We start from the raw sequence: 21970 nt of genomic DNA on the forward strand, positions 1-21970 counted from the left end.
GTTTGTCTCCCCCCTGGACACAAGCAGTGGTTTTCTTGTTATTTCAAAATGAGAATATTTACTTCATTGAATTAGTTCCTCAAATCACGATAAAAGTGGTATGACATTTTTTCTCATTTTATTTTATTTTTTAAAAATTCTTATGTATTTATTCACCAGAGAATAAGTGAGGCAGAGAGGGAGTGAGGGAGAAAGAGAGAGCACGAGCATATAAACGGGGGCGACAGGCAGAGGGAGAAGCAGGCTCCTTGCTGAGCAGAGATCGCCACGTAGAGCTCGATCCCAGGACCCTGGGATCATGACCTGAGCCGAAGGCAGAGGCTTAACCCACTGAGCCACCCAGGTGTCCTATTTTTTTCTCATTTTAAAAGATTGCAGTTACAGTCTTATGATGGGTCTGTATAGGTTGCCTTTGGACTAGAGAAATCATCTTCTATTACTTTCCTAATATTTTAAAACTATAGGAGTCTCTGTTCATAGCACCTTGAGGAAATGGTGAACATGAATAAAATTATGGAGATCACTTTTAGTTTGCTAATTGAATAACACTTGAGCTCATCCAAAGTGGTTCCTAGAGACTGTGACAAGTAAGTAGTTCATTTATTTTTAATTGCTAATTTAATTTCAGCTTCTTTTATTTAGGAAGTTACTTCATAGGAGAACGTGTTAGGCAAGCGGAAATAATCAAGTATGTCGTCATCTTTTAAGATTCTTCGAAGCAGGGCTCATGATACTCTTTAGAAGAAATGAGGGTGTTCTGTCATTTTAACTTTCAAAGGTAATATGTATTATATTCGTGATAGAAATACATATGCATCTTTTTATTTTCTTAATGAGCTAAATACATTGACAAAAAGAGCTGTGCGTCGTCGTGGAAGGAGCACACTGTATGGAAATCCAAGGTGTTGGTTCTAGGTCCTGCCCTGAAACCAGCCAGCTCCATAATCTCGAGACTTCTAAGATTGTGTAGCTTTCCTGATTCCTGGGGAACAGACTCCGCGATCTCTGCTGTACTTCTTGGCTCCAGATTTCTGTGATGAGCTCCGTAATCTTCAGGGTGTGCCTACAGCGCTCACGGGCTCTAGGAGTAGTGCCGGGCGTGGGACTGTTATCACACGGAATGGATTCCCTGATCCGCCCCTAACTTGCAAGGTAACCTCGGGCGGGTAACCTTTCTGAATTCCAGCTTCTTCACTCTAAGTCGGGTTAATAATGCGGTAACAGACACTGTTGATGCCATGGTCCATTGCCCTCAGCCCACGGCCACGGCGCGGGACAGCTCCCAGGCCCTGTCCGCTGCCCGCGTCTGGGCCTGCCTCCATCTCCTTCACTGCCCCTGGGCTTTTTCTGAGGCGCAGGACTTTGCACAGCCCAGAAGTACAGGGAGTTCATGTCCCCCGGTGCAAACCTCTGCCAGTGAGAGACAGACGCTTCCCGACTCTCAGTAGGGCAGTGTGGGACACATTAACGAGTTCCTCAGTGTGTCTCCAACTAGTTGGAGCCCCTGTTCCCCGCAGTGGTAACCAGCTCATTAGTCGGCCCTGCGCTGGCTGGTCCGGCGTACCTGTCTCCCTTCTCCCACTCTCTGCTTTGTGCTTCCCGGGATCACCTCCCAAATAGTCTATTTGCACACAATTTCTAGTCTCAGGTCTTACTTTGGGAATCCCATTCCAGAACTGCTGTGATGATTAGTTGAGAGCATGTGTACACATATTTCCTTACTCTGATAGCTAAGAGGGCCTCGAACCAACCGCACCCCAATTAGCAATGAGCACACCTAGTGCCAGATCTCAGTTTCTAAAAGCAGTTTCCAAAAAAAAGGAACCAGAGCCTATTAGAGAAATGGCAGATTCTAGGACTGGAGAAGGGAATATACAAGGTAAGCTTGAAGTATTTTATAGTGCCGGAAAGTAAGAAAGTGCTAGAACAAACAAACAAAAACCAACAAAACTAAACATACCTAAAAACCAAAACCAGTGATGGGGTGTGTTAGAGGGACAGAGTAGCTAACTGAGAGGTCCCAGTGTCTTCTCCTCACTGCCCGTGAAGCATACCGGGCTGTCAACATGACTCACTGTTGATACTGACCTCAGTCACCCGGCCGAGGTAGTGTTTGTCAAGTTTCCACACCGTATGATGTAATTAGAACGGCATTTACCTCTTTCATCTTCCTGCCACAGGCTCCTGCCTAACCTTAGTCTAAGCTTGAGGAAAGTATCAAACAAATTCCACCTGAAAGGTGCTTGACCAGTACTCCTCTAAGCTGTTAAGGTCATCAAAAGCAAAGAAAGTTTGAGACACTGTCACAGCCCAGGGAAGCCTGAGAAGACGTGACAACCAAATATCCTGGAGTGGGAAAAAGACATTAGCTAATCTGAATTATCCACTGAAGGAAGTCTGAGTAAATTACGGATTTAAGCTAATAATAATAATGTATCAGTATAGGTCCATTAATTGTAACAAGTGTACCATACTCAGATAAGATGTTAATAATAGGGAAGATGAACTACGGGTTATATGAGGGATACCCTCTATAATTTTTCTATAAACATAAAAACATTTTTAATAGAATGCTTATTAAAAACAAAATGATAGCCAGTGAAAAAATAGCTTTGCAACTGGGAAAGAATTAAAAGGACCCGTGGCTTGTGGTAAACAAATGCATAACACGGATCCCTTTCAAGGAAGGATTTGCTTTCGCGCCACTGGGAGTGCAGTTAGCAAACCAGCAGCTTCTTCAGAGTCTGCCCCAACTGTAGAGAGGTGCCTTTTACAAGGTCACAGCTTCCAGAAGCAGCCCATCTAGTGCCAGAGCAAGGTGGGCGTGAAGGCATGGCCGTCTCTGCCCACAGAAGGACAACTCTGATGACTGGTATTTGCTCTAGAACTCCTCCCTGGGTGGCTAACTCTTTAGTATTTGTTCTAGAACTCCCTGCTTTGTTGGGTCTGTATTATGGTTCAGATTCTCCCTGTGCCCAATCCTCCTTCATCCTACTTTTTTTCACAAGTTTTATCTCTCATAAACATCTTGCATCCCAAACTCCATTTTAGTATCTGCCCGCAGCTCACTATCTGCTCATCGTGAGTCTCCTCATTTAACAGAAGAATTTTACTTAATATTAGAAATAATTTCCCTCTGAGCCTTGACTGGATCCCCAACTTCTGCTTAAATATTGAGACATACTTACTTAATGCCTTCTCTGTTACCACGTAAAGAAGTTTGTGGGCATGAACTTACAGGAGACATTTCATGCCTACATTCTGATATGAAGAGCGCCCTGATAGCACTCATTGTTGCTCTTGCCTGTGCAGCAGCCCTTAACCCAGACTGTTTCCATCTTTCTTTTAGGGGCTAAATATATCTGTGCTTTGGGATTTTGGTGGGATTCACGTGAACATGTACAGACTGACACAAGGGATGGGCACACAATCTCAAACAGGCCAACCAGACTTTTTACATGGGCATTCGAGTTCAAGCAGAGTGACGGAGAGTTGGAAAATGGAGCTAAAACCCTCCATTGGTGATGCCAAAAGAGATGGTTCCTCTCCTCTGTGAGGCCTGACTGTTCACTCATTCTGGGTGAGCTACCCCAGGCCCTTGTAATGAATATTGGTTTTGCTCACTTTTGCTAGTGTTTCTTTTGCTTGAGCTAAAGACAAAAGCCACAAAAAATATGACCCCATGGATATATTTTTACCTCACCATCGTTATACATTGTAACCCACAGAAGTAAAGCGTCTTTGTGCTGACAGCTGGTCACCGCTGGTGACTTCACAGTGAACGGAGTCCACTGTACGAGAAGTGGAATGACTATGTTAAACACCCAAAACTCATGGAAAACTGGGTGTCAACTCTGCTTACATAAAAAATAAAAACAAAAAAAATGCTATTTGTGCAACACTTCTGAAATGTGAAGGGAGTTATTGCAAAGCACTGAGCGCAGTTAGAGAGAGGTAGCCAGGAATGAGGGTTTTTCTCAAGTCCCTACGATATCCACCAGTCCCACCTCCAGGAATTTATTCTAAGAAAGTATTTAAATAAGTAGTGAAAGGTGTATGTGGTAGGCTGTTGACCCCAGAGTTACTTGTAAAAATGAAATCTAGGGGCTCCTGGGTGGCTCAGTCCATTAAGCGTCTGCCCTTGGCTCAGCTCATGATCCCGTGATCCTGGGTTTGAGCCCCATTTCGGACTCCCTGCTCAGCCCGGAGTCTGCTGCTCCCTCTCTGCCCTTCCCCCCACTCATGCTCTCTCTCTCTCTCATGCACTCTCTCTCTCTCAAATAAATAAAATCTAGGGGAAAATATTCTAATACTCTTAAATATAAATAATAAACACACGAATGTTCACCTGTACATAATTTATCTAAACAAAAGTTAAAAAAAGTTTTTAATCCAGTCACAAATATAAACCCTGCTGTTGCAGAAGACCAGAGAAAGAGTTTATTACACATTTAAATTCAATCTCTTTCTGATTAGCTGGTTTCATCTGACTGGGAAGGATGTTGATAAGGATCAGAGAGAGAGAGAGAGATCAGATCCAGTCTGGGATTAACTCTAAAAAGAATAAACAGACTTGGCCTCTTTATTTCTGCTAGCCCAGTTCGATACATGCCCAACCACTCTTCTAGCTCCCTTTATTATTATTATTATTAATATTAATATTAATACAACTTGCTCCCACTGAAACTAGAATATCAATTAGGCATGCACAGTAGCCACATCAAACCTTTGTAAGGGTGCTAGCTCTTCCATTTTTAGAAATTAATTTATTGGGTGAATGAATAAATAACTATGGAATGTCTGCCACATGCATAGCCTTGTAATAAAAATGAAAAATTACAACATACGGCTGTTACCGAAAAATTTTTAAAAATGTAACAATGATACAACAATTCAAAGTCATTCCAGGAGAGTATGCTGTCACACTGGAAGCAGGATGACAGCAGAAAGGCAGAGATTGAAGAGTGACATTGTTGTGGCTTCCCATCAGTCTCCGCCACTTCCTTAACATATCCCGCAGATATGGGATACCCAGAGATTTGACATATCCCATAAATATACTCTACTGGCAGCAGTTTTTTCATCTGTAAATGGAGAAAATAATAGTTATGCATAGTAGTCCATTTTCATGATGGTCGCTAGTGAGTCTTGATTCTTTTTTTTTTTTTCTTTTTTTTTTTTTAGTATTTTATTTATTTATTTTGTTGGAGAGAAAAAGAGAGAGCTCAAGCTTAGCCCACTGAGCCACCCAGGTGTCTGGCTTCCTGCCACTCACAGCCCTGTGTCGTCACCTCTGACACCGAATGGAGATAACTCCATCATCCGTAGAACATTGCGGAAATGATCAGTGTGAGTTTCGAAAGCCAGGTCATAAAAGATCTCATGACTTGCCCTTTTCTCTGTTTTGCATCACTTCATTTTGGGAAGGTCAGTTGCCATGTATGTCATAAGGACACCCAGTCAGCCCTGTGGTGACGTGTACGTGGTGAAGAACCGTGTCCTCTGACCTACAGCGGTGCCAGTTTGCCCACACCGGAGCGGGCTGCCTTGGAAGCAGATCCCTTACCCTGCGGAGCCTTCAGAGGACGGCGGCCTCAGCACCGTGACTGCAGGAGACCCTGAGCCCAGAATCACCCAGACAGGCTGCTTCGGATTTCCTGACCCACAGAAACCATGGGATAAGTCAGTACATTTTGGGATAATTTGTTATACAGTAATAGCTAACCAAGATGTGATATCATAATATATTAGCATCTTTCTGTCTTCTGCTCCAACACCAGACCATTGAGAGGATAGGGTTTGAGAGCAACGTCGTTGGAAAAGAGGAGGGCTGCCGAGGGCCACAGATACGTGCGCCCAGTTGTGCATCAGGGCGTATAAAAGCCCTTCTGCTGGGAATATTTGGTTTTCTCTGTGAGTTAGAAGCATGGAGTAGCTGCTAGAGGAAATAAATGTCAGGCACCAGAAAAAACAAAAAACGGGAGTAGATGGCATAAATGTATAGAGATCTGATCCGCAGGGCTCCCAACGTTCTCATCAGTTTCGTAGTGGAGGAGTAGAAGTGACGCAAATTGCCAGCAACTGGGGAAAACCCAAGGGGAAAGTTCATTGATGGCCAGAATATTTGGGGCATTGGCAGGGGTTATGATGATGCCCTTGGTACTCATAGGCATGTAATTTCTTCTGTGTGAACCTCTAGTTAATAATTTATACTGTGAAATTGCCAATATTTGCCTTTTTTGACATGTAAATATGTCAACTTCATTTACTTCAAACTGTTTTAACTCTGTAAAGGGTAAATCCACAGGAAACAAGTCACTTAAGAAATTACATCTTAAGGGGCACTTGGCTGCTGGCTCTGTGGGTGAAGCTGGCAGCTCTTGATCTCAGGGTCGTAGGTTTGAGCCCCATGTTGGGTGTAGAGATTTTTCAAGATAAAATCTTGAAAAAAAGAAAAAAAATACATCTTGAGAAAAAAATTCTCAAGATTAAAGGGAATTTTTCTTGAATGCTCTCTATTTTCCAATTCCTGGAACACAAGGATCTGTCAAAATCCTTTAAAACAGTTGTGTGTGCCCATGATTAAAAAAGCAAAATACAGCAAGTGTATAAAAGGAAAAATGTCTCTATCTGCTTTAATTGTTTTCAGCGGCAAGTAGCAGAGCCCCTTAACAGTACGGCTAAGGACCCAGATTTCGCCTGTCTTTTTACTCCGCTCTCTAGTCCGTGGGCTGTAGCCTAAGGCTGAATTTCTTTCATAGTTGTAAAATGAAAACACTTGGACCTCATGCTTCCTTGTTTGTATCCAACAGGAAAGAGAAACGCTGACCTGCAATGAATTTCTCATAAGAGTGAGAAAGCATAAACCTGAGAAGCTTCCAGCAAACTTCTTTCACTTCGTTAGACATAATTGGGTCACCCATAACAGGTCACTGTCAGAAGCACGGAACCATGTATATACCAATCTCCTCCCTGGAGAAAAAGTCAGTTTTCCAAATGCATTTGAATAAAATGGATATGGTTGAGTCACCCAGGGTTTATGACCTTGGCCACATCTGCTCCTCATGCCCTTTCACAGAGGCAAGCACTAGGGCCAGTTTCCTGTGCATCCTTCTAAAGATATTTTATGCATGTTCATTTTTAGAAACCCTCTATTTCTAGTCTCTTTTTAGAGAAATGGTAGCATAGCATAGTATACACACTCTTACATTTTGCTTTTTTGTGTAGTACATTATTGGTAAATGTTTGATAAACGGTAAGAACTATATTTCGTAAGCCAGATGGTTTCTGTCCTAATTAGTCACTTTCCTTCTTTGCCTTTTGCACTTCAGGAGCATTCAACTTTTTTTTTTTTTTTAAAGTTCTAGACAATTTCTATTGGACCAAGGGGGAAATAGGGGAGTTTTTGGCTAGACTGAGGCCTGAGTGTTAAATGGAGTCAGTGGACCGTGGGTGTCAGTATGGTAGTGGAAGCAGGAAGGAAGGGGATCCCAGGGGTCAGACAAAGTAATATAACAGGACAGCAACAGTGATAGCACATGTATGTTGAGTGCCTCCTGTGTTCATGTTGTGCTAGACATACACTCAGTGAGAATCAGATAAGGTCTGCTTGATTAGGTCTCTTCACATGTAAAGATTCACCTTCAAATGATAACGCGTGTGTTAGTGTTTTAATAATGGAAGTTATTCTTGCTAAGTAAAGGCATTAAGAATGTTGTCAGTGCGAAGGAGAGACGCAGCATGATGATGGAGGACGTGGATCATGGAGTCTAACGAGCCTGAACTGGAATCCTGCCTCTGCTTCTCACTGCTGTCACCAGGATGACTGGACACTACAATATTCTCAATGTCTCTGTGCTTCACTATACTCATCAGTAAAACAGGGAGATGTCAGAGAGCTATTGTGATGATTAAATAAGATATGCATGCAGAACACCTTGCATGGTGCCTGACGGGGTAAGCATTCAGTACCTCTAAACAGAAGTTTAATGGTATGAGATGACTTCTAGAGAAAGAGACCTGCTCTTTCTAAAGAGGTTGTATATCTTCTATTCTAACAATGCGTTGGAGTTCCAGGTACAACACATCCACCCTAACATTTAGTATTGCCAGTTTTTCTGATTATCAGCAATCTAGTAGGTGCTATATAATTGTGGTCTAATTTGCATTTCCCTAAAGACAATGATGAGTGTCATTTCATGCACATTTGGCCAAACACGTATCTTCTTTTATGATGTGTGTATTCACATATTTTTGCCCATTAAGAAAACTTCTTTGCAAGAATTGCAGATATTTTTTTCCAGTCTGTGGCTTGCGTATTTTTTTTAAGATTTTATTTATTTATTTGACAGAGATCACAAGTAGGCAGAGAGGCAGGCAGAGAGAGAGAGAAGCAGCTCCCCCCCACCCGCCCAGAAGAGAGTCCAATGCAGGGCTCGAACCCAGGACTCTGGGATCATGACATGAGCTGAAGGCAGAGGATTTAACCCACTGAGCCACCCAGGCACCCTTGGCTTGCATTTTCTTAATGGTGTCTTTGGAGGAGCAAAAGTTTGAATTTGGGTGATGTTCAATTGGTTAATACTTTCTATGTCCTAAGAAATCTTTGCCTAATCCAAAGTTATTAAGATTTTCCTATGATTTCCTCTAGAAGTGTTACTGCTGTCCCCCCCTCCCCCCCAACTTAAGTAATTGCTATGCCCAACATAGGGCTCAAACTCACAACCCCAATATTAAGAGTTGCCTGCTCCACCGACTGAGCCAGCCAGGCACTTTTAAGTGTTAATTTTAGTGTTAATATTTAGGTTTATAATCCATTTGGATTCAAGATTTGTGTTTAAGTAAAATGAGGGTTGAGGTTCTTTGTATCTATATGGACATCTAATGGTTCTGGTGTGATTTCTTGAAAAGACTATCCTTTTCTATGGAATTATCTTGTCATCTTCATCAAAAACCAATTGACTATACATGTGTGGATCTATATTTGGATTTTCTGTGCTCCTTCAAAGAACTATGTGACTACATTGGCCAATTCAACAATGTCTTGATAACTGTAGCTTTTTAGTAAGCCTTGAAATAAAGTAGTTTAAGTTTTCCAACTTTGTTCTTTTCAAAATTATTTTAGCTATGGTTGGTCTTTTGTGTTTCTGTATAAATTTTAGAATCAGGTTGTCAGTTTCTATTACAAAAGCTCCCTGGATTTCAGCTGAAATTACACTGAAGGTATAGATTAATTTGGGGAGAATTACATCTTAAAATATTGAGTCATCTAATTCATGAACATGGTATATCTCTCAATTCTGGTTTCCTTCAATTTCTTGCAGCAGTGTTATGTAAGAGTACGAAGCTTGTGCATATTTTGATAAATGTATCTGTTTTATGATTTTGATCCCGTTTTACAATAACTTTATATTTATTTATCATAATGACCCTATCTTTGAAGTAAATATGAGCTTCATTTTATAAGAAAATGGAGCTCAATGAGATCAAAAGACTGGCTCAATATCATATGATTGTCTAATCTAGAAATATTGTCTTACAGATAGGCTTTCTCATGTTCAAAATGACAAGCACAAGGTTATTATCTCAGCATTGTTTGTAATGGTAAAAGATTAGAAACAACCTTGAATTTATCAATAGGACTGTTTAAATAGATGATGATACATCCTTGAAAGTACTAGGCAACAGTATAAAAGAATGAGGAAGATAACTAGTCACTCGTGTAAAAGGATGTACAAAGTATAATGTTAAACAAAACAAGGTGCATGATGATACACGTGGTTTTTCTTTTATGTGAAACATGGGATAGGGTAGGAAATTAAAATATATACATTTGCTTGAAGCTGCTTTAGAAAACCAAGGAAAGATATACCAGACACTAATAAATTAAATTTATCTTTCAGGGAAAGGGACGGGGATTGGACAGATGGGAAATAGAGTGGAGACTTCATTCTATACAATTTTACTTTTTAAAAAACCATATAAATATATTACTGATTTCCTCCCAGTATCCATTTTTCATTTCTTCCTGTTCTAGGGTCATCTACCCAAGTTTTAGTGTTGGGCATGGCATTTGGTGCCATTTAAGAGATTACAAAAAAAAAAAAAAAAAAAAAAGAAAGAAAGAAAAAAGAGGGAGTACATATCCTAGTTTCTCCTATAGCTGAGTACATTTATGTGACTGAGTTTTTGCAATGGATTGTGAGCAGAGGTGATGTGTCCTATGTCCAGGTCACTTCCTTAAAAGGAAATTGTTTCCTTCCCATTTCCTCTTCCTCTTTTCCATGGGCAAGACTATGGATGTGGTGTTATAAGTCAGCTTTAATCAGAATAGATGATGTAATAACCAGAAATTGATGGAGCGACAAGGTAGCAGCATGGAATGTGGACTCCTGGGTGAGCTCAAGAAGCATAGCTGCCCGGCCTCTGGTCTGCTCACCACCTCCTGGACTTCTCATGAGAGAAATAAACACCTTTCTCAGTCACTGAGTTTTGGGGGTGTTTCTGTTATAGAAATAGCCTGTACCCAAACCAGTGTATATAGCTTATGATATTGGGCAGCGCAGAAGCATGAACCCAATTGTTCTGATTCCCAAGCTCACGTTTTTCACTATGGATAAGTAAGAAGGCAGTCTTGCAGTGGATGATTCTTTTGTCCTCCTTAAAGAGTATAATGATGAGGCATGAAGCATAACCTGCTACAATTTATCATACCAACCAACCACTATCCACTTCTGTTAATGGGGTGGACTAAATGAAACAGGAAGAAACTTGCAACATAGTGTTCGTGACTTTTGAAGTCAGGTTGGAAAGGGAGAGTGGGAAAACAAATTGAACTGGGAAAAATTAACAGAAGGAAATTAACACAATCCAACAGATACTGGCAGATGAAGTTGCAAGGAACTTATGATTGAAGTGATTAAAGGATTTAATAATTTAATAAAGTGATTTAACTCATCCAAAAGGAGTAAGTTTACAAATGAGAGATGCAGGTGCAGAGTAACCCCATGCAACAGAATTATTCAGCTGGTGGAAACATAATGGGAGCAACATGTCCTGTAGCTAGCCAATAGGTTGAGACTGAAGACGATACTCTGCTGTCAGAATATGCAGGTGTCTGTGTGTGTTTCTCTCTCCAGTGGCAGTATCCAGTAGTCAGAGGGTCTTCTAATTTTTCTAGGCTCACAAAGAGAAGTAACTGGCATCACAATGACAGGCGACCGGGAGAAAGGAATTCCTGATAAGTAGAGGGGCCAGAATCAGGGGACTGACCCCACTCCAGGGCTGGCTGCCAAAGGGAGTGGCCGGAGGCCAAGTCCTCATATTCCAGGGACCACGTCATTCCACAGGGTGTTTCTTAACAAGATCAGATTTTCAAAAAGCATGTATTAAAGAGTAGCGCAAGGACTGGCACTTTCTTGCAGGCTTAGATAATTTTTGCTTTTAAAAGAATTTTTGCTTTTAAATTTTTGTGTGTTTATTTGACAGAAGGATAGCACAAGCAGGGGAGGGAGCACAGGCAGAGGGGAAAGCAAGCTCCCCACTAAGCAAGGAGCAGGATGGGGGGAAAAGGGGCTCAATCCTGGGAGGCTGGGATCATGACCTGAGCAGGAGGCAGATGCTTAACCCACTGAGCCACCCAGGCACACCGAAAGCCAGGATTTTCCAATCTAGGCAGTCTGGTTGTAGAATGATAAACAGCTTCATAATGAGAAATGATATTCTGAACTAGCCTTCCTTGGCCAACAGTAATTAAACTGTATTTTCATTGAATATATTTCTGCCTACCTGCCAAAACAAACAAAAAACGAGGAGGAGGGAATTTAAGGCATCGCTTCTTGTCAGTGAAAAACTTTAGGCCCATGTGGGGTAAAATTTGATGCTTTTGTCCTAAAAGGGTTTACCTCCAACAGATGAGATGTTGGAGTAAGTCACCTTAGGCTTTTGTGATTGACCTACCCACAAAGGCAGGGAGTTCACATTCTTCTAACCTAATCCGAGGTTTTCAACATAAACATTTATAAACCAGAGACGTAAATAAAAACAAAAAAATTAAGTCCCGCCATCGGGTCTGGTCAGTATAACACAGAATGGAGAGCTGATTGCAATCGCCCTTTCATTCCGCTGGCCACGTGAGGAACCTCCCGGCTCGCCTGAGACCTCCGGTCCCCGGGCGGACGCAGTCTCGTCCCCTCCGAGGGAGAAGGAACAAAATGGCCCTATACGGGGAGCCGCAGACCGCAGCGTCCCTGCCTTCCCCTTCCCTCTGCCCATCACGCGTCCACGGGGCAATCTTAATTGGACACGGAGCCTGCGGAGTCGCGACACCCAGGCTGGGCCTCGTCCTCACAAGGTCCGAGTCCGGGTGGGGCGCGGACACTGGCGGACCCCGACGAGGTTCGCGCGCGCAAGCCCGAGCCCGCCCACCACGCCAGTCCCCGTTCAGAGACCCTCGTCCTTCTCCATGGCAGTCTCATCCCTGCGCGGGGGATCCGGCCTTGACCCCTCCCCGCCTCCCGGGCGACCCAGGCCCCGCTTCGCACCAGCCGGTCGCACCAGCCGGGTCCTGCGCGGAGCCCACTCGGCCTCCGAGGCTGCGCGTTCGGGTTCGGCGCCCCCGGGGACAGAGGCAGGCGCAGGCCCGGGGAACTGGCCGCTCGGCTCGGGTCAGACTCCCAGGCGCCGGCATCCCGAGGGGCGCCCGTCTGTCCCGCGATTCACCAGGCCCAGGTTTTCCCTGGGGGCGTCCTCGCGGGGCTGATGGCGGCGCTTCACCGCCTCGGCACACTGTCCCGCGCTCCGTCCCGCGGCTTCCGCACGCCCGGCCCCGGGCTGTCCTCAGTCACCTCGTCCCCGTGGGCCGCCGCCTCCGCTCCACGACGGACCGCGGGCACCCGCAGCACCTCCCGGCCCCGCTCGCCGCCCAGCACGCGCCAGGCCCTGCCCTGCGCTCGCCACACAGGCAGCCGCGAGCCCCAACCTCTCGGCGAGGGCCCTTCCCCCCGCGGGGGGCTCTTCGGCCCCACGCGCGCCCGCAGCCGCCCCGCGCCGTCGCCGCGCCCCCAGCCGCAGTCCGGGCCGCGCGCCTCGGCGTCGGCGGGTCCGTGTCCCGCGGTCAGGCCGGCCGAGCCCCCACGTGCGACTCGCGAGCTCTCGCTGCCGCGCAGGCCGCGGCCCCGCGCTCCCGGCGGCCGACAGCGGCGCGGGGCGGCCTTTCCTCGCTCTCGGGCCGGCCGCGATCGGCCTCTGCCTCGCGACCCCCCGCCCGCCGGCACGTCTCGGCGACAGCTGGCAGCCGCCCGCCCGGCGGCCTCGCCCCGCGAGAGAACAGTGGAGGCCGCGCTTGCCCCCTGGGGGTGCCCAGCCCCGCCTCCGTCGCCCCCACCCCGGGGGCCGCCGCCTTCCAAACCGGCTCCTCGGGGGAAGCCCGGGGCCAGTTTTACGCGAGGTGATGTCCCCGCGGCCCCGCCGCACCCCGCGGCCCCTTCCCCTCTCGCAGCCTCTCCGGCCGTCCGCGGCGGGAAGCGCGTGGCGGGACCCGGGGCTGGGACCTCCGCGCCCGGGATTGCACTCGGACTCCGGCACGTGGTGGCCCGGGGGGTGGCGGCCGGAGTCCGGGCTGGGGGAGGGTCGGCGGCAGCGCGGACGGCGGTCCGGGGGCCCCGGCTTTGGCGAGGGGCGAGTCCAGCGGCCGGAGCCGGCGGACCCCAGCGGCGGGCGCGCGCGTCGCCCTCCGTCCCTCAGCCCGGCGCGCGGACTCGCACCCCTGCCGCGGGAGCAGATGGTCCCTTCCGGGCGGGTGGCCATGTTGCTCCCATAAAGCGGGCGGGGCGGCGGCGGGGGGAGCAGAGCGGCCGCGGCGAGCGGGAGCCGGAGCAGCCAGAGCGCAGCCGCGAGCGAGGCGCGGGGGAGGGCGCGGCCGGAGCCCGAGCAGCAGCAGCCGCCGGCGTCGGCGGGGAGCACCGGGCGCAGCCGGAGCCGCAGCCGCCGCCGCGATGGCCGTGGCCGTGGGGAGACCGTCTGTGAGTGCTGGGGCCGCGCTCCCCGTGCCCGCCGCTCCTCCGGCGCCGGGTGGTCCCCGCGTTCGGGCGGGCGCGGGCGGGGAGTGGGGGGCCGGGGCGGGGGCTCCGGGCGGCGGCGGCGGCTGTGGGCGTGTGCGCGGGACCGCGCGCGGGTCCGGAGCGGGGCGGAGGGCAGGGGCCCGGCGGTGTCTCCTCCGCGGTGCCACCGCGTGCCGCCCGGCGCGCCCGGGTCCGGAGCCGAGCGGGAGGAAGGACCCCTCCCCGCCTCCCTTCGGAGGGCTCCCCGGAGCCGCGCTGCTCCTGCCTCCCGCTCCGCGCGCACCTTTTCTCTCGTGACCGGCGAGACGCGCGCCGAGACGCGGTTTCCTCCGGGCTCCCGCGCCGAGGGGCCGCCGGTCCCGGGAGCGGCTCGCCCGGGCGCGCTGTCACGCGGCGCTGGAAGCGGCTCCGGGAGAAAAGGGTGGGATTTCCGCGGTGGCTTCCCCGGTGCGTGGTGAGGCCTCGGGCCCCCCAGGCACGCACCCGGCCGCCCCGGCCCTGCCCAGGATGTGGACAAAAGCCCCGGGCGCGCACACAAAGTTTGCACAAGGCGCCCTTGTCGGCCCGGTGGGAGCCCGGGGGCGGCGGAGCGAGGAGGCGGGAGCGCGGGGAGCCGGCAGGGCGGGCGCGTGGGGCGCCGGTGCCCCGAGGCTCGCAGCGCCGGAGGGACCGAGGGGACGCTCCCGCCGCCAGTCCCCGCGGCTGGGCTGCGCAACTCCGTGGCGACTCGGAGCCGGGCTTGGCGGGTGCGGGCTCAGCCCCGGCTGCGCGTCCGGTCCCCGAGGCAGGGAGGGGGAAGGGGCGGCGGCGGCCGGTCCTTTTCGTGGAGAGGAGCCGAGCGGGGTGGGGGCGGCGGAGTCCCCTCTCTTCACCCATTTCTTTGTCGTGTTCAAAGTCCACTTTCTCCCGCTGGTGTCGGGAGCGCCTCGAGCGAGGTGTTTCCCGCCCTCGCGTCCCCTTTCCGCTTCTCGTCTCTTGCCACAAGTGTGTGGCCGCAGGTGGTGGCTTGAGGGGCCTCGTGGTGACGCGCGGAAGTCGCGCGGGGATCCTGGGGGCTCTGAAGCCCCACGAGGGCCTCGGCTCCCGAGTCGTCTCAGATGCGGCGCTTTTTGTCGCCCCCGCCCGGGGACGTTCGCGGGGACCCTGTGCGCGCGCGCTCCAACGCGGGTCGGCGGCTCCGCTGCCGCTGCCGCTGCCGGGGTGTTTTCGGAGACGTTCCCCGAAGCGTAACTGTGGGTCTTTCCGGCGTTTTGTACTCGCACATTCAGTGACCCACGCTTGAGAATTTAGGTTTCCTCCTACGCACAAGTTGTGCTCTTCATAGTGGTCGTGGATCGTTCCTGACGGAATTTACAGACTGTGCTGATTTCTTTATTTTTGCGGGCGAGGAAATTGAGGTCCAGAAAGGCCAAGTTTATCTGACTGAATTATTCCCACCCCTCTTCCCGGTCTCCACACTATACTTACTTCCAGGGCACAGTTTCCAATAACTAAAATAACAATATCTACTTGAGATCATTGGAGAGCGTCTGGGAATGCAGATTTGCGAGGTGGGGGGTAGTGTTCCCTAACACCTTTTGCTGGTGCATTCTTGAGGCTTGGGGGAGGTGGAAGAAATAATTTGCTGCACATTTTCTATAAATTAGTTAGTTCATATATGTCAGTTAAATGGGAACAGTGTGTGGATTTAAGATTTAGTTGTGTGGCCATAATCATATCCAGCACCAGGTCTGCCAGCCAGATGTGAGCTTAATCCCACAGAATTCTTGTGAAAGGCCTCTCTCACTCAAATAATAGGGGAGATTTTTTTTAAAAAAGTGTATATGTACAGAGGAGGTAACTGCTTTCTCTGCACATTCCCTGTTGTCACTGGAATTAAGATTAAATTACAGTTTAAAAACAGAAGACTTGGGCGCCTGGGTGGCTCAGTGGGTTAAGCCTCTGCCTTTAGCTCAGGTCATGATCCCAGGGTCCTGGGATCAAGTCGCACATCGGGTTCTCTGCTGAGCAGGGAGCCTGCTTCCCCTTTCTCTCTGCCTGCCTCTCTGCCTACTTGTGATCTCTGTCTGTCAAATAAATAAATAAAATCTTTAAACAAACAAACAAAAAACCAGAAGACTCTTTTTGGACCAAGTTGTGGTATGAGTGATCGATTGACTCTACAGAGCTGAAAAGTCTTTTCATACATTTCCAAGGAATTGTTGAATTGTTTCACTTTGTTCATTCAGTTCTTGTCATAAGTGCCTTTAGTATGTCTTCAAGACAGCCCGGATGAACGCAGAATATTTCTCCAAACCCAGATCCAAGGATCAACACTACATCCTTCATCCTAGAATTCCCTGCCCCTCCTATCCTTTATCTGTTCTCCGATTTGAACAAATGGAAGGGTGTGTTGAGAAAAGAGAATCACTCTAAAATTGGTTTGGAGTTTCCGTAGTTACTCCTTTAGAATTAGCCTTTTTTCCCCCCTTGAAGTTGTTTATGAACAAGTTCCTTGCCCTGCAAACTGCCTCTCCCATCCAGATTGCAGGAAGGTTCAATTCGATTAATTTGCTCTCAATTTAGGTTTTCTTGAACTTGAATGTCTTAGTGTGACCTTCTAGGTAAATAAGAGATTTTACTAGAGAAAAGTTCTTATATGTCAGATGCAGTATTTTCTGTCTTATGAAGTGGTTATATTCAGTTATGACCATTTAAACCTTAAGGCTCAATTCAGATGTTTCTTAAGTGTGTTTGTTGGCTGGAAAACACAGAGGCTTCAGAGAATTTAGGTTTTTGAGAATTTAGGTTTTTGAGAATTTGGTGTGATACTGTTTATTTCTGTTCTAATCTCCACCCATAGCTTCTCCATTTTCTCGTGGATGCTCTTGGTACTTGACTCTCAGGCGACCCTGAAGCACATCTGCTGTCCCCAGGATGTAACTCATGAACAGCAAGAGCATTTCTCCCTGAGGGATGTGTCCACATTTTGGATGAGTTAGTATTTTTGCACCCAAGTCCCAGGGCAGCTATTACCTTTATTTTAAACAGAGCATGGTAATTTGCTGTACCTGGGAATCAGGCTTTATGTAGCCGATCCAGTCTCTCTCAAGGTGTGATGTTCAAGTTACAGATCTAGGAGGTGAAAGGAACCTTTAGAGGTTATTCGGGGGGTGCCTGGGTGGCTCAGTGGGTTAAGCCTCTGCCTTCAGCTCAGATCATGATCTCAGGGTCCTGGGATCAAGCCCTGCATCGGGCTCTCTGCTCAGCGGGGAGCCTGCTTTCCCCTCTCTGCCTGCCTCTCTGCCTACTTGTGATCTCTCTCTCTCTCTCTGTCAAATAAATACAATCTTGAAAAAAAAAAGAGGTTATTCGGTTCACCCTTTTTAAATGGAGAAAATTTTCTTACTTTATCCCTAATAGAAGGTATGTATTTAAACTTTTCTGGTGGTGAAGTGTTTCCATGATATCCTTCAAGAAATATGTTTAATTGTTCTTTTATCTGTTGAGCCAAAAGAAATGGAAAGCCCCTCAAAAAAAAAAAAAAAAAAAAAAAAGGAAAGCCAAGTTCATTCGTTCACTGATGTAAAACTATTAATTGAGCTCCTCCTGCATGCCAGGTACTGTACCAGGAGCCAGGGTTACAGGAGTGGACAAGAGAGAAATTCTCTTTTTACCCAGAGCATTTATTTTTCTGAGAGATTTAGTATCTACGTGTATTAAAGTGATGAACTTCAGTGGAGTATGGAAGCCATTTAGGGAGAAAGGAAATTTTGTGCCTCTTGCTGAGTCAACAGCTAAAATGCAGGTAAAGATCTCGTCCGGGAATCATGGACAGTTCCTGAAGATACGGTCTGTTTTCAGCAGGAGGGTGGGGACTGACCAGAAAATGTTATTTTCCCTTGTTATAAAATTGCCAATTACATCTTGAGGTTGTAGCCCCCCATGTGGAGGGCTCTGGCTCTTTTCTACCTGGAGAAAGATGAATGTAGCTGAGAAATGTCCAGAGGGGAGGCTGTCATCTAGGGAGACATTTTTAAAAATTAAAACTCTTTAGTAAATGTTAAAAATGATACACATTGAGTCTGTATAAGCAGTTATTAAGGAATGGAGGAAGTGCTTGATGTACAGTGATCTTTCCTTAAACATTTTGAAAGCTGTAGTTTTTTTAATCTTTTAAAATACCTTCTTTAAAAGGGGCGCCTGGGTGGCTCAGTGGGTTAAAGCCTCTGCCTTTGGCTTAGGTCATGATCTCAAAATCCTGGGATTGAGTCCCACTTCGGGCCGTCAGCTCAGCAGGAAGCCTGCTTCCCCTCCCCCCTCTGCCTGCCTCTCTGCCTACTTGTGATCTCTGTCAAAAACAAAACAAAATAACAACAACAACAAACAACAAAAAGAACCCCTTCTTTAAAAATGATATGTTTAGGGGTGCCTGGGTGGCTCAGTGGGTGAAGCCCCTGCCTTTGGCTCAGGTCATGATCTCAGGGTCCTGGGATCAAGCCCCACATGGGGCTCTCTGCTCAGCAGGGAGCCTGCTTCACCCCTCTTTCTGCCTGCCTCTCTGCTGGCTTGTGATCTCTGTCAAGTAAATAAATAAAATCTTTTTTAAAAAAATGATATGTTTAGACAATGAAGAATAGACCCATGCAAATGATTAAAAGAATGAAACTACCCATTTCCACCATCCTGATATAAGAGCTCCTAGGTTGTTAGTGTATTTTCATCGACTGTGTGAGATTTACACAGGTAAGCATAACCTGTCTCATATAAACTGCCACTTAGAAACCAAACTGTGTGCCTGGTAGACCCTGTGTGTTTGGACACTCATACAATGTAGGAAACAGATGCTTAGTGCTTTCAAAGGGGCCACGCTGTGTCTGTGTCCAGACAAAGGAATGAATGATTTGGATGTCCTACTTTGAAGACCAGTGTTTATAGCCACCGATGATGCCACAGCTGATAATGATCTTTGGGTTTATAGTCTCTCTGGGGCAGGCTACAGTCAGAGCTTTCTATGCCCGTGTTTCTCCTTATAGGACCTTAAACTTGAATGGGGGTGGGGTGGGTAGGGGCTGTTGCTGGATTTTATAATTCATTGAAAATTCTCTTTCATAGTACTAGTTAGACCTGTCTCAACGGGGGTCAGTGAAGCAGAACCATTATTTAAGCAAAGACCCAAAAGATCTAAAGCTTCTATCCTGTTCCCCCACTAGACCTACTTTACGATTTAATTGATACCCCCTTTGTTGTTGTTGCTGTTTTTAAAACCCAGATTGATAGAAAACTCTCTTCAACTAAACAGTACCACCCCTGACCCACACAGACCTGCCGACAGCCCATTAACGCAACCAGTGTAAAACAGACAGACAACTTGGGCTATGGTGATGGAGACAGGCTTCTAAAAAAGAAGCCTGGATGATGGGAAGTCAAATTTGCATCATCATAGGCCTGGTCTGAGGTAGAAATCAGGAGTCTGTACTGTCATGTGACTGGAACCCCAAGGCATTGGAACTGTCTTTCTTAGGATCTGTGCCAGTGAGTGTGAGTGCCTTGTTCAAGTCAAGGGGTTGAGGGAGCTGGCCTGTGTGGATGCGTCCTGTCCACCTGCCGAACTGTGCCCATGCGGGACCGAGGGTGCTGTGCTGAGGGAGGCGGCAGGCTGAGGCGAAGAGGTTGGAGAGGCTTCATGCTCCAAAAAGAATGTCTTCAGTCCCCAACAAGAAGAAGCTTTGTTCATGCCCCACTCCTTTTTTTTTTCCTGCATTTTAAAAGCTGTGATAAAAATATATATAACATAAGGTGTAGGCCTCTGAGAAGAGCAGAGCTGGCAGCTGGAGGCTGGAGGCTGGAGAAGCAAAGCTGAGATGTTTGCAGCAAACGCTCTTGTGCTGAAGCTGGACCCTGAGATGAAAGGGAAGATGTGTGAGGAATGTGCTCTCCGCCCAGTGAGCTTCCTCCTCCGTGTGGCCCTGCTGTGAGCTGCACCTTTTATCCTGAAGAAGTTGGACGCGTGTGAAGATGGACATCCCATGTACATGGGTGACACGCAGAACCCACTACGGTTTCTACTCCCTGCAAATGAATAGGCCCCGAAAGTTGTAAGAGACTCTTCGATTGAATGGATGTAAAAATGCTACTGTTAAGAACAAATTTGGTTTTGGGCCTTCATAGCTTCAGCTGAAAACTACTTGGGAAGACATTCTGTAGGGGTAGTTGCACACATGCGCCCGTGACGCTCAGCCTCTGGGAATGTTGATAAAATTCTAAGTGATGTCAAACTCCATTCTCGAGTGAGAATTAATTCTAAGGGAATTCTGTCTGCAAAAAAATAAAGTGTACCTGTTTGTTTTGATAATTAACATGACTTTGGGATGAATTTGTGATTTCACAACTTTTTTCTTACAGAAGTGAAGTAGAATCACAATAATACAGGTAGCTTAGAAATTTAAAAAAACAAAACAGTCCTCAACAACCTGAGCACATTTGCCATTATTCTTAGCTTCCTAATTCATCTTCATCAGAGACGTTTCTCATAGTTCCTCTTCGTGGGCGCTGACCTTATGATGTTGGGTATCGAGACGCCATCCGTGCTGCGCTCTTCAGATTTCTTGGAAGGATGAGTAAGCGGTAGGTCGACCGAGGAAGGAAAAGGATGAGTAAGGAAGGCGAGGTGGGAAAGGTGCCGCCCCGAGGGACTAGCACCGGCCTAGCTCCAGTGGGAGGTGGAGCTTCTTCAGGAAATCCGGCTGTGACATCAGGGTAGGGTAGGGAGAATGCATAGAGGGGACTCTAGGCAGGAGGGGGGAGACCAGATCATGCAGTGCGTTGTGAAGACCTGTGTATTTTCTACACGGTTTTCAGCATATTTTGTATCCTATGCAGCCTGTGCCCCAACTTAGGATATCTCGAGATTCTTGGAATTGGTTGGTAGAAGACCTTGAAAGTCTGTAGAGGATGAATTCTTTAGGGTTCAGTAGAATAGAGGAAATGAGAAAGCATAGTGGAGTTGATTCCTTTCAGGACCAAATTGAGCCCTTAAGAGTAGAGGGAGTGAAGACTGAGGCAGCACCCAGAGAGGAGGGGGTCCGGTGACAACATCCCCAGCATAGCTCTTCCTCTCTGGCCTTCTATATTGAGGCCTTCCTCGATGTACAACTACAAATTCTTATTTTCTTAAACATTGAAGCAACGGAGTCCTAAAGGGTAGGAAATGGCAGGACTCCTCCAACCTTGGACGGCAGGTGTCAGTCAGTGTTCTCATAAAGAAAATTAAAAACCCTTCGGATTCTGTGAAAGTAGGAAACAAGTCTGTTAAAAGCCAGGGTTTTCTTGAGACTTAACACCTTTTTCATTCCCTTCTTCCCTTTGTGTATCGTTTCACGTCAGTATAAATTTTGTGGGTCTCATTAAGGGTGCCCTTTAAATTACTCAGACCTGCTGTTGAAAGAAAGAGGCTTAACCGAAGCCTCTGTGCATGGAAAGCCTGCCCACCATCTTGATTTTTTAATTTTTTTAAAAGATGAAAGAAATTGAAGAGCACACAAATGGAAATATAGACCATGCTCATGGATGGGAAGAACGAGTATTGTCAGAACATCCACACCACGCAAAGCAGCCTGTTGTGTAGATTCAGGGCAATCCCTGTCAAGATACCAGTAGTATTTTTCACAGAACTAGAACCAAAAATTGCTTTTTTTTTTTCTTTAAGATTTTGTTTATTTATTTGACAGAGAGAGAGACACAGTGATTGGGAAGACAGCTGGGGGCGTGGGAGAGGGAGAAGCCGGCTTCCCACTGAGCAGGGAGCCCAACAGGGGGCTTGATCCCAGGACCCTGCGATCACGAACTGAGTGGAAGGCAGCCACTTAAGGACTAAGCCACCCAGGTACTGCTAGAACAAATAATCCTAAAAGTTGTATGGAATTTAAAAA

The 21970-nt window shown here is 47.2% G+C and overlaps 1 protein-coding gene and 1 long non-coding RNA gene across 5 annotated transcripts in view; both read left to right on the forward strand.

Moving 5' to 3' along the window:
* Positions 1-323: 323 nt before the first annotated feature.
* LOC123392042 lies at positions 324-7029 on the forward strand. The gene is made up of 3 exons (XR_006606732.1): positions 324-1152; positions 5428-5682; positions 6813-7029. It is a non-coding gene; the product is annotated as an uncharacterized LOC123392042 (long non-coding RNA).
* A 6817-nt stretch (positions 7030-13846) lies between these two features.
* SEPTIN11 (septin 11) overlaps positions 13847-21970 on the forward strand; it is an 89191-nt gene continuing 81067 nt past the window's right edge. For all 4 annotated transcript variants that reach the window (XM_045079913.1, XM_045079912.1, XM_045079911.1 and 1 more), the window contains exon 1: positions 13847-14021. In XM_045079913.1, the coding sequence (XP_044935848.1) occupies positions 13995-14021 (27 nt within the window). In that variant the 5' untranslated portion in view covers positions 13847-13994. The remainder of the gene's footprint in view (positions 14022-21970) is intronic.

Source organism: Mustela putorius, unplaced genomic scaffold, assembly GCF_011764305.1.
Source record: "Mustela putorius furo isolate JIRA1106 unplaced genomic scaffold, ASM1176430v1.1 tig00000430_pilon_pilon_pilon, whole genome shotgun sequence".
Taxonomy (NCBI): Eukaryota; Metazoa; Chordata; class Mammalia; order Carnivora; family Mustelidae; genus Mustela; species Mustela putorius.